Consider the following 12,745-nt stretch of genomic DNA (forward strand, 5'->3'; position numbering starts at 1 on the left):
ATTAAGTGGCAAAAGTTGATATATTTGGTAAGTGGCAGATCTGGGACACCATCAGTTCCTATGATTCCTAATCTTGTGTTCTTTCTGTCAAACCATTCTTTGACTAAATCATAGGCTCCCTAATTGTTCCATGGGACTTGGGAGTTCTAGAAGACATAAGCAGTTTTTATGAAAATATGTCAATGCTAAGGCTGATCATTCATGGAGAGGAAAAAGAGCAGAGTTGGTCATCATCTCTTCCATGATTCTGAAGAAGAGGGGGAAGGAAAGGGGCAAAAAATTGAGAGTGGGAGGCCTGAAAGTATTTAAAGGGAAGGATGAAAGAAAAGGTTTTGTAAATCCTAAAGTGCTGCATAAACATAAGTTAATAATAATAATAATAATATCCAAGTAAAAGAAAAAATTTTAAACCTTTACTATCTGCTTAGAATCAATACTAAGTATCAGTTCCAAGTCTGAAGAACGGTAAGAGCTAGGCAATTGGGGTAAAGTGACTTATCCAGGGTCACACAGCTAGGAAATGTCTGAGGTCACATTTAAACCTTGGTCTCCAGGCCTGGCTCTCTACTATTGAACCACCTCGCTGTCTTGATCTAATGTTTTTAAAAAACAACAACAAAAACCTTTCAGTTTTGTGTCCTGACCCCTTCACCTCATAGTCTGAACTGAGTTGCACCTCACAGACATGCACTGCCCCAGTATCATTCCCTGAGTAGAGTAGCTACAGTGTCCTGGTTTTCAGATTTTGTATCAGAGACAGCCGGGGGCAGTTTGTTAGCAATAAAAAGAAATCTCTGGCTATAATTCTGAGCCAAAGATCCAAACTTTTATTATGGTAAATAAAAGCTGGAGGTCTCGCCACCCAGCCTGGGGTGATGACCCCCTTTAGACATTTACTGATGTTTTATAGTGTCAATAATATCATGATCATAGTAATATAAGTCATTAATACGGTAGAAGGCACAGACGAGGTTAAGAAACATGCAGTGGTGTTTGGGTACGAGGATTTGGAACATTTGATATCAAGTCCTAAGTTCAGTACAAGGTCAACCATCACAAATGGCATAAATCTTCAAAGAATAAAACAAGCCAAGGTTGTTTTCATATGATCTCATCAGGCCAGCTGGCTAGTCACCATTCCCAATGAACCCAGCTCCTTCTGTGTGGGTTTCAGCTTCCCTAAATAGTCATAGACTGAAGTTTTTATCCCTTCAACAGAAGCTCTTTCTATATAATATATAATGTATTTAATATCTAATGTAATATATATTCAAAGAGACCAAACTATATTCTTTCTAATACTATGGTTAATATTCTATTACTATAATTGATATCTTATACACAGTTTACTCACTGTGTCTAACAAAAATTTATAATTACACTTACTTATCTAAAGGATTCTATATGATCACTTGGTTGATGATCAGTAATATTAAGGCAATAAAACAATTTTCCATTCAGGTCAGGGGCAGATAGTTGACTCAGGGGATTGAGAGCCAGGTCTGGAGTCAGGAAGACCTGGTTCAAATCTGGCCTCAGACACTTTGTAGTTGTGTGACCCTGGGCAAGTCATTTAATCTCCAATTATCTAGCCCTTGTTGCTCTCTTCTGCCTTGAAACCAATACATTGCATTGGTTCTAAGATGGTAAGTAAAGGTTAAAAAAAAAAGACATGGGGATCAGAATCAATCATTGCAAATGATCTTAGAAATGATCTCATCTACCCCACTCCTACTCTGAGTCCTACTTCCATCACCACTCCCACCCATTGTTTTTTTTACCCAGGAGGAGTCTAAATTGCCTAGAAGGGAAGTGACTTGCCCAAGGTCACACAGAGGTTTTAGATTTAGCCAAGGTTTAGACCCAGATTTTCTAACTTGACACTCTTTTTGTCAACTTTGTGACATGAAAGTAATTTTTTTTTCTATTTGGCTCCAAAATTTCCCTTATTCACTTTTATTAGAGGTGTTTATGCTTCCTGTCCTTCCCTATCCCTCAGACTAGCCTTCATGGGTTTTTTTCCTAGGCAGTAGACACCTCATCTATAAAATGGATGATAATAATAATACTCATCTCACATGGTTATTGTGATGATCAAGTGATTTAAGCACATGAAAAATACTTTATAAACCCAAAGTTCTATACAAGGCATCCCAAAAGTTTTAGTGTAGTTTTAAGCTTTGTTAGTTTGATGCCTAGTATCAATATTTATTATCCATTATATTATCCACCCCAAAAATATTCAATGGCCAAATTAGTTTGGGGAACTGTGGTCTAAGTGTTTTACAAGACCCTCTCCAACTCTAAATTGTCCTGTATTTGTCCTATATGTATCTATTGTCCTGTAATCGAGCCTGTGTGCTTACTTGCACATCAGTGTCTACTGTAAATCAGATGGTCTCCTCTCTCTTCTTCCTGAAAGGTTCCTTCTTAAATTGGGACCGCTTCTGATCTATGAGACTGGGATTATTAAGGGTCCCAGTGTCCCAAAGTCCTCCTCTGATAAACCTGAATTTCCTATTCTCTCAGCACGATCAGTCAAAGTCAACTACATCAGGGGGTATGTCGGTAAAAAATGCTAGACACACTTTCGCATTTAATCTGCATTATTAATATTTTCTCCATCACTTTCTTAAGTCTAAGAAATCAACAAAACAAGAAATCAAGTCTTTATTTGTAATGCCTGCTGATTTCTGAGGTGAAACTGCCTCCACTGAAATTTTAATAACCATCTGTCAGGTATCAGCTAGCTCCATTGTTGTTGAGTTGTTTCAATCATGTTGACTCTTCATGACTTTATTTAGGATTTTCTTGGCAAATATTCTGGAACTGGTTTGCCATTTACATCTCCAGCTCATTTTACATATGAGGAAGGGAGACAGGATTAAGAGACTTGCCCAGGGTCTCCCAGCTAGTAAGTATCTGAGGCTGGATTTGAATTCAAGAGGTTGAATTTTCCTGACTCCAGGCCCAGTGCTCTGTCCATTGCCCCACTTAACTGCCCCATCAGCTAGCTTTAGCACACCCTTAAATCATATACCTGCCATAGCAAATTGCTTTTCTTCCCCATCTTATGATGCATTCTTGTAGCATCTTATATCAGGCAGGGCTTTCCAGACAAAGATAAAGAAAGCATCTGGTAAACTTGTAATAACTGAGAAACCTGGTCCAGATAATTCATTCCCAGGACCCAGAGTGTTATCCCCTTTGGGCCTTTTAAACTGTTCTGAATAACTCACTGAATTAATGTAGAATTTGAGTTATTAAATCTTACCACACATGGCTGGATTTTCCTTATTGGGCTGTATACTAAGGCATGTACCCAAGAGAGAAGTAACCTAAGAAACTGAGATGTATTCTTTAAGCACCTGAGCCAACTTTGTATAATTATACCAGTATACATCACCTTGCCAGATAATACAGTAGTTATATTCCTGAAAAATGGGGTGTAAGTCTTGAATTTGAGCCAAGAAAAATATTAGTTTGGTTCAGGTTTGTTTTATAGAATGTGTTGATACTTTAATTTGTTCTAGGTCAGTGGATGTAGGAAACATTTTTTGTTCAAACTGTATTATAGCATACTCCTTAAAAAAAAAGAAAAAATAAACAGCCTAGACAGGGTGATATATGCCTATAATCACTGATATGGGGATTGCTTGGGCTTAGAAATTCTAAATTGCAGTAGCCTAAGCACTTAGTCTGTACCAATACCACTAGAGCAGGGGATCACCAGGCTGTTAAAGAAGGGACAGACTGTCCCAAGTCGGAAAAAAATGGAGGTTGAGGCTAGATAGCTAAGTGGATAGAGCACTAGGCCTAGAGTGGGGAGAATCTGGGTTCAAATATGGCCTGAGACATTTCCTAGTTATATGACCCTGAACCCCAATTGCCTAGCTCTTGTTGCTCTTCTGCCTTAGAATTGATTGATACTTAGCATTAATCTTTTTTTTAAATAATATTTTATTTGATTATTTCCGAGCATTATTCATTAAAGACAAAGATCATTTTCTTTTCCTCCCCTCCACCCCCCCATAGCCGAAGCATGATTCCACTGGGTGTCACATGTGTTCTTGATTCGAACCCATTTCTGTGTTGTCAATATTTGCATTAGAGTTTCATTTAGAGTCTCTCCTCTGTCATGTCCCCTCAACCGCTGTAGTCAGGCAGTTGCTTTTCCTCGGTGTTTCCACTCCCATAGTTTATCCTTTGCTTATGCATAGTGTTTTTTCTCCTAGATCCCTGCAGATTGTTCTGGGCCATTACACCACCACCAATGGAGAAGTCCATTACATTCGATTGTACCACAGTGTATTAGTCTCTGTCTACAATGTTCTCCTGGTTCTGCTCCTCTCGCTCTGCATCACTTCCTGGAGGTTGTTCCAGTCTCCATGGAATTCCTCCAATTTATTATTCCTTTTAGCACAATAGTATTCCATCACCGACATATACCACAACTTGCTCAGCCATTCCCCAATTGATGGGCATCCCCTTGCTTTCCAGTTTTTGGCCACCACAAAGAGCGCAGCTATGAATATTTTTATACAAGTCTTTTTGTCCATTATCTCTTTGGGGTACAGACCCAGCAGTGCTATGGCTGGATCAAAGGGTAGATATTCTTTTGTCACCCTTTGGGCATAGTTCCAAATTGCCCTCCAGAATGGTTGGAGCATTAATCTTAAGACACATAGGAAGGAAGGAAGGAAGGAAGGAAGGAAGGAAGGAAGGAAGGAAGGAAGGAAGGAAGGAAGGAAGGATGTTAGGAAGGAAAGGAGGGAGGGAGAGAGGGGAAGAGAGAGTGAGAGAGAGAGAGAAAGAAAAGAAGAGAGAGAAAGAAAAAAGAAAGAATGAAAGGAAGGAAGGAAGGAAGGAAGGAAGGAAAGAAGGAAGGATTAAAGATTTCGTGTCACTTAGTGGTTAAACTGTGAGTGGCCACTGTACTTCCAGTCTGCCTGAGATAGGAAACCCAGCCTCAAAATAAAATAAAAGTAAACAAAGGTTAGATTTAGTCATTTTATAAAATGTGTGTATTTAATTTGGTTTAGCTAATTCCAGCCCTTGGTTTGGTTCAAGTTCCTGATGTAAAGAACTATTGTAAAGCAAATCTCTTTAATAGATGAGCTTATGAACTCCACTGTGAATTCTTTATTGAAGTGAATAATCATCCCTCCATAATCTTTTATTAAAACTGGATTTTCATTTATTGGTGTTACAGTAGAGGTGGGTTCATATCTCTTTAATAGATGAGCTTATGAATTCCAGTGTGATTTTTTTTTTTACTGAAGTGAGTAATCACTTCTCTCCCCAGGTAATCTATTAAATCCAGAGGTTTATTTATTGATGTTACATGAAATGAAAATAAATGAAAATAAAAATACTGATTTGCGTTTAGCACATAAACAAGCTAGAAAGTAAGTTTACTGTTTCTTTCTCACCTTCAGAACTGTTTGGAAGTCAATGGCTGAACCTCAGAATCAACAAATTTGTTCTGTTATCTTTCCCAGGCATCCACCCAGCTCTCTTTGCTTTGCCCTGTGTCTTTCTCATCTCAGGGATGCTGAGTTTCATCATATATGTGACCTACAGGAATAGTTCCCAGCAGAAGGACCTGGTAGAGGTATTGGATGATCTTTTTAGAGGGTTTCCTTGAGGGTAGGGCAGAGGGGAGACCGGTGGTCTTCTAGGACAGTAGCCAAGGTAAATTAATGTAAAGGGAGAAAGTTTTGCTAGTTGTAGTCCAGACTTGAATAAGGTAGTAGCCTGGAAGGTTCTTGGGGTTTGGGATAATTAAAGACAAACTTTGTACTTTTAATTTAGTGAAGTTTCCCTGCAGTTACCATGGTCTGTCCATGATAATTTTAGAGGTGGCAGCAGGTTATAAGCACAAGATCAAAAGTGAAGGTCAAAAGAAAGGAACCTAGGATACATAGGAGTGTCAGATCTGCGAAGGGGCCAAGAAGTGGCCAAGTGGCCAAGTAGTGATTGATTGAACAGGAGCCTGGGTATCTGAAGCTGACAAAATATACTCAAGCACTGGAGATCAGAGCAAGGGCATGGATCTTTAGGACCATATTGTCTAACTTAAGTCAGAGCATTTGTCAATACCAGGCGTCGGAAATACTAGGTCTAGATCACTAGGCAAGGCTAACAGGATTAGGTGGATATCAGATATTAGGGGAAGTAATTGGTTTAGAATTCAAGGAAACAGTCTAGGCTGTAGGAATCAGAAAGGCAGCCTACGGATCTTACAACAGACAAAAACTAACAGCAGTAAGAAAGGTCTTGATGCCAACCCAAGCCTTTGAACTTCCTGATAGAATTTAGATCTAATCCCTAGGAGTGTCTAGGTAGCATAGTGGATGGAGCATGATGCCTGGAGTTAGGAGGACCTGGGTTCAGATCTGATCTCAGACACTTAGCTCTGTGACCCTGGACAAGTTAAGTACCTTTTACCTAGTCCTTGTACTTCTGTCATAGAGTTATTACTATTCATAGAAAATAAAAATTAAAAATAAAGAAAAAAAAGAACCAATTCGCCAGACATGATTAACATGAGTCTGCAAGTCTGGAGGTAATTCGTAGGAACTTCATTCATTACCTGTTGAAGTAGAGAAATAAAAGACAGACAGGGAGGACAGTTATTAGTTGTGTTCCATATGTGTGATTTGTCCCTAGAAACACCTGTATATTTCAAAGATTCTTTTTTAAAGTCCTAACTCCCATGTTAAGGGGGAGGGGAGACAGAGAGAGAGAGAGAGAGAGAGAGAGAGAGAGAGAGAGAGAGAGAGAGAGACAGACAGACAGACAGACAGACAGACAGAGAGACAGAGAGAGAGAGAGGAGGGTTTAAATCCTACTTCTGACACATACTGATTAAGTGTCCTTGGTCAGATCACTTAACTTCTTAATGCTCCATATTCCTCTCTAAGATTAGAAGTTGTAAAACAGGTACCAACTTGCATTGCTAGGAACTTCCTTAGAGTTCTTTAGCGTTTCCTTTGGAATAGTTTAGAGTTTGACCGGAAGGGCCAAATCATGGGCTACAACACTATGATTAGAACCAGATTAAAATAGAGTTCCTATTTGATCTTAATGTATTGTGTATTAATAAAAAAATATAAACATATATAATTTTCTAAGTCACTATGCAGCCCACAGAGATTGTGTATTTCAATCTGAGTTTGATAGTGCTGCTCTATGTCATCATAATCACAGGTCTTATTGAAAAACATACAAGAAAACTTCCTTTCTCAGAATTTTAATCAAAGAGGAGAGCTTACCAATATTTGTAGATAATTTTGTGTTTGTGTGGGGAAGTATTATTTATTTTAGAGAAAATAAATTCACTTATTTAATATGAATAAATGAAATTTGCAAACCTAAGTCCTCACTTTGGACAATTCTAAGTATCTGGTGAGAGCTGTTAGCAACTAAACAGAATCCTTTTTCCTTTCCTTCTTCTTTTCTTGTCTGATGTAGAAAAGAAGGGTAAAAAAAAAAAGAGGCAGCTAAATAGAAGTAACAAAAGAAAATGATTTGTGTCACAAATCATTTTACTCTTCTGGCCAAACTATTTCTGGAGTTCATTTATAGATTCCATATTATAGGAGAATAATAAATAACAGTTAGAGTATGATTAAAGGAAGGCAACCATGATTATGAGGGGGCTTAAAGCCATTCTATCCAAGGATCTGTTAAATGGAATGGCAATGTTTGACCTGGAGAAGAGAAGACTTAGGGCAAAAGGGCAAAAGGGAAAGAAAGTAGTCTTCAAATATTTGATTCCCCTTAGAAGAGGGATTAGAATTATTCTGCTTTTTCCTAGAGGGCTAATATAAGTTACTTATAGACAGATTTGGGCTTGCCATAAGGAAAAAATCTTTCTAATAATTAGAAGTGTTCAAAAGTAGAACAAGTTGCTTCTAAATTGGGTTTCTTAGGTTTTTTTTTATGGACCCCCTTGGCAGTCTGGTAAAGCCTATGGACTCCTCACAATAATGTTTATAAACGCATAAAATAAAATACACGAAACTACAGATGAAACCAATGACATTGACAAATATTTGTAAAAATAAAAACAAACAAAGAAGTTCACAGGCCTTATGTTAAAGAACTTTTGCTTTAGAGATGGTATGTTCTCCATTACTAGAGATATTTCAGTAGAATATAAATTCCCCACAGATGGAGTCTGTTTTGTGTTTGCCTGTGTATACCCAGACCTGGGTAGATGTTTAATAAATGTTTGAATAGAAGTTGGATGACAACTTTTCAGGAATGCTGTAGAGTATTCCTGATCAGGGTTGCAGCCTCTGAAATCCCTTCCAACTCTGACATTCTGTGATTTTATGCTATGAGACCATGAATGAGGCTTACATAATTTCATCCTTGGGTAACTGGGATTTGGTTATGTTTTCTGTTCCTAACCAGTGTCAGAGATCCATCTAGATGTTCTTTATCTCTTGATTGGCTAAATCACAAATGAACACAGTGGATCCAGCCAAACCCAACTGTCAATCTGCAGGGTATGGGAGGAGGAGGGGAGAGAGGAGGATACTGTGGGGGAGGGGGCTTTAAACTGATTTTTTTCGGGGGTTGTGTTCACTCAGGTGGCTGATTTCGACTTTTCTCCCATGTCTGACAAGAGCCTGGCTGGTTCTGAGTCCAAGAAATGCTGTATGAAGCTGTGCTGCATTCATTACTCCCTTCAACCACCTTCACATGATTGGAAGACCATCAGAGAGTCTCTTGAGTTGCTGCATCCTTTCTATAAGCCGGTTAAAAGTTACTCAGTGTGAACAATGAACCTAGCTGGCTTATTTAAGTTTTAGGTGTCTACTGACTTCAAGCCTTGGAAAGAATCCAGAGCATCTGCTGGCATGGTTTATTTTTACAAAGCAGTTTGAAATATGAAAACTTGATCCAGTCCAGTGACATAGAGCTATCCTTATTATCCTGTGCAGGGGGAGCTGAAAACTTATCTGATTGTCTTGAATTTTCGATATTCACTCCGATGAGCATGGCACAGCTACATTTCAAGCTGGGTCTTTTGTCCCTGGGGTTCTCTAGGTGCACATATTTATCTGTCTAATGCATTTGGAATTCACCCATCGATTACTGACTATTTTTTAAAAAATGTGAGGAATAAGTCTCATTTTTAAAAGCAATCCTCCTTTTCATATGTTCCCCCTCTGGCAGTTCATATATTGTTGGTTTAGGGGGGAAGTATGGACCCCGGGCTTTACTGGTACAACAAATTCCCAGGAGAAAGAGAAAACTACATTGACCAATTCAGTTTGTATTTTCTCTGTAATTTGTAAATCTTAGAGAACTGCCTGGAACAATGAAAGGTTAAAGTGACTTGCCCAGGATCATGTCAGAAATGGTGACTCGACCCTGGGTCTTCTTAGTGACAAGGGGAGCTCTCTAACCATCAAGAAATGCTGCTTCTCATGTAGTTTGCTTACAGGGCATAATAGTGGCTATTTTAACCCTGCCTCTTATTAGAAATAAGATGGAAAGAAGTCAGATGCTATGTTTTGCCATAGCATCAACAGGCTACACCCACCTGACTTCTCAATGCTCCCAGTCCTTGCCTTGCATCAAGCTGCTTTGAGCTACTCTATTCCCAGAAAATTTCCCTGCACTGTCAGGGATATCCACCTGCATTGTTCAGAAAGAATTAGTAGGGGCAGCTGGGTGGCTCAGTGGATTTGAGAGCCAGACTTAGAGATAGAAGGTCCTGGGTTCAAATTTGACCTCAGACACTCCCTAGCTGTGTGGTCCTGGCCATTTAAACTCCATTGCCTAGTCCTTACCATTCTTCTGCCTTAGAACCAAAGTACAGTATTGATTCTAAGATGGAAGGCAAGATTTTAAGAAAGAAAGAAAGAAAGAAAGAGGAAAGAAAGAGAAAATTAATAACAGCCAATGCATTTGATACCCTTTTGACTTGAAGCTCTCCCACCCATAGGGGTTTCCTTCAGCACAAGATGCTGTTTCCCAGAAAATGTGAAAGCCAAAGCCTAGGTCATGGGTCCCTGGCAGTGGAGATTTAGGGCTGTTTGAACTGCTTTGCTCTTCTACTGTCACTCTGGCCATCTTGAATATATTCTGGGCAAAATGCCCTTCAATGCAGCAAAAGCCAAGTCCTAGATGGAAATGACCCCCTGACAGAAGAATCTACACTTCTGATGTTTGTCTCAGTGGCTCAGAACCGAGGACATGTAAAGGAGGGCTTTGAAAAATCCGGACAAAGGTTCAGGATAGAACCCTGAGACTAGTGGAATAAAACATGTCAGTGGGAGACCTTGTTCTCTTCCCTTTGCAGGTCAGTGACCTGGAAAAGGAATGTACAGCAGGGCCATGCATCCACTGATTCAAAGCTAGTTGATGCAAGAAGAGAAAGCAATTAAGTGCTGCCTGTGATCATAGGAGAAGTAGATAAGTCACCAGAGCAGCCAAGCAAGCCAAATGTTGTGGGAATGAGACTGGGGACTGGGAGCCATTACCGGGAGATATTGCTGCTGTAATTGCATCCTACCAGATGTTGGCAAAATGGTGTTAATGCTGTCATGCAGTTCATTTTCAAGAAATACTGGTTCTACTGCCAAAATAAAGCTTATATGCTCTGAGGATAGCCAGGTGTATAAAACATGCTTTTTTTTTTCCAATCCCACACTTTACCTCTACATTCATTCATTGTACCTTAAAGGTTTTGAATCAGGTTTTTGAAACATGATTCTGCTGAATGCTTTGGCAAAAAATATTGGTGACACAATGGATAGAGCACTGGAACCTGAAGTCAAGAAGACTGAAGTTCAAATCTAGCCTTAGAGACTTACTAATTATATGACTCTGGGAAAATCACTTGATCACTGTCTGTCTCAGTTTCCTTATCTGAAAAATGGGATAATAATAGTACCTTCCTCCCAGGGTTCTTGTGAGGATCAACTGAGATAATATTTATAAAGCTCCTAGTACAGTGTCTGGCACAGAGAAGATGTTGAATAAACACTTGCCTCCTTTCTTCTTTATAAAACACTTTGAAAACCTTAAAGTATTATACAAACACTAGCTATTATTTTCATTATTATTATTATTATTATTATTCCTATTGTTCATTGAGAAGTTAGTCAGTGGATTAAATCACTATAAATCATCAGGAATATTCAAAAATCTTTTCTTTTTTTTCCCTAAGAAGGACAAGCAAGTCCCAGCTCTGTCATACTGGCTATGTGATCCTGGGAATTGTTCTAGGCACCTCTCTAAGGCTAAAATGTTTATTAAAAATATGGATTTTTATTGATGTCTTTTGTTTTTAAATCACCTAGATTTCCCCCTGTATCTTCCCTTTTTTCCTCCCCCCACAAATCATGTCATAATTTAAAAAATTTTTAAGGAAGAAGAGGAGAGAAAATCATCAAAATTAAACAATATTTTGGAAAAAGTTGATTTTCCTTATCAGTGGATCCCTATTTCTTTAAAAAGGAGTGAGGGTTGGGGGAAAGTGACCATAATTTAGAGCCAGTTAGGTGGGTCAATGGTTAGAGAGCTTAGACCCATCCCAGCTTGGTGACCCTGGGCAAGTCACTTAATTCCAATTTCTTACCCTTGCTGCTCTTTTGTCTTAGCATTGATACTAAGACAGAAGGTAAGGGTTTAAAAAAAATAGCAACTATGTTTCAGAAAAGGTGTCAGCCTTTTTTGAAGGACAGTTTCCTCATCTGTGAGTTCCTCATTTACATGAAATTAGAATTCCATCCCCTATCCCTATTTCTACTAAACCATGTCTTAGCTTTTCAGCTCACTTCACTGGTTTAGACACAGTCTTAGTGTTTAATTGCTGTTTCTAATACCTTTGAAAATTGAAAAAGATCTTAGCTGATCATGTATTCATAGGCATTTAAAGTCGATTGTTTTCTTATTGCTGGTTTCTTTCTTACTTTTATTTTTTAAATCTAATCTGTGATTTCATGGGTGTGGGAGACTCCTAGTGTTGAAGTTCCCTTTACTTGTGTTAATCATCAGCCCATCATTTTAGAGAGATAGGGACTTGCATATGGTCCCACAGGAATAATGGCTAGCATTCATACGGCACTTTAAGGTATAAAATGATTTACAAATATTATCTCATTTTATCTTCAAAACAGCCCTAGAGGTAAATGCTACTATTATCCCCATTTTATAGAGAAGGAAACTGAGGCAAGCTGAGGCAAAGTGACTTGGCTAGCTATTAAATGTTTGAGACTAGATTTGAACCCAAGTCTTCCTGACTCCTAACCCAGCTCTATCCACTACATCCCTTACCTATGTCAATGGGTATCAGAGGCAAGAGTTGAACCCTAGGGTTCCTGAATCCAGGGTTAGCCTCCTATCCATTACACTTCATTGAAAAAAAAAATTTTTTTAAGGATCAGCTTTTCCCTGAGTTTTAGGAAATAAAGTGCCTAATTCTTGAAGTAAAGAGAGTAATATAAACATTTCCATGAAGTCTGGCTTGGCTCTAGGATCATAGAACCATAGATCTAAAGTTGCAAGGGATCTTACAGCATCCAGCTCAACTCCCTCATTTCCAGGTGGGGAAACAAAGATCCTGATAGGGTATTGTAAAAGTTAAAATTAAATCTCAATAATAAAAATTATTACATTTTATGAGGTTTATTAAAGATCATTAGAAATCAAGGAACAAAGAGGATACAAAATAAAAACCACGTGCCCATGGCTGGTTAGCCATTTTCAGCCATCTCCA

The 12,745-nt window shown here is 38.6% G+C and overlaps 1 protein-coding gene across 5 annotated transcripts in view; it reads left to right on the plus strand.

Moving 5' to 3' along the window:
- TMEM130 (transmembrane protein 130) overlaps positions 1-9,911 on the plus strand; it is a 43,256-nt gene extending 33,345 nt beyond the window's left edge. For 4 of the 5 annotated variants that reach the window (XM_007498277.3, XM_056806507.1, XM_007498278.3 and 1 more), the window contains exons 4-5: positions 5,502-5,614; positions 8,604-9,911. In XM_007498277.3, the coding sequence (XP_007498339.2) occupies positions 5,502-5,614; positions 8,604-8,792 (302 nt within the window). In that variant the 3' untranslated portion in view covers positions 8,793-9,911. The remainder of the gene's footprint in view (positions 1-5,501; positions 5,615-8,603) is intronic. The other variant, XM_007498279.3, reaches the window with a different exon arrangement.
- Positions 9,912-12,745: the final 2,834 nt, after the last annotated feature.

Source organism: Monodelphis domestica, chromosome 7, assembly GCF_027887165.1.
Source record: "Monodelphis domestica isolate mMonDom1 chromosome 7, mMonDom1.pri, whole genome shotgun sequence".
Taxonomy (NCBI): domain Eukaryota; kingdom Metazoa; phylum Chordata; class Mammalia; order Didelphimorphia; family Didelphidae; genus Monodelphis; species Monodelphis domestica.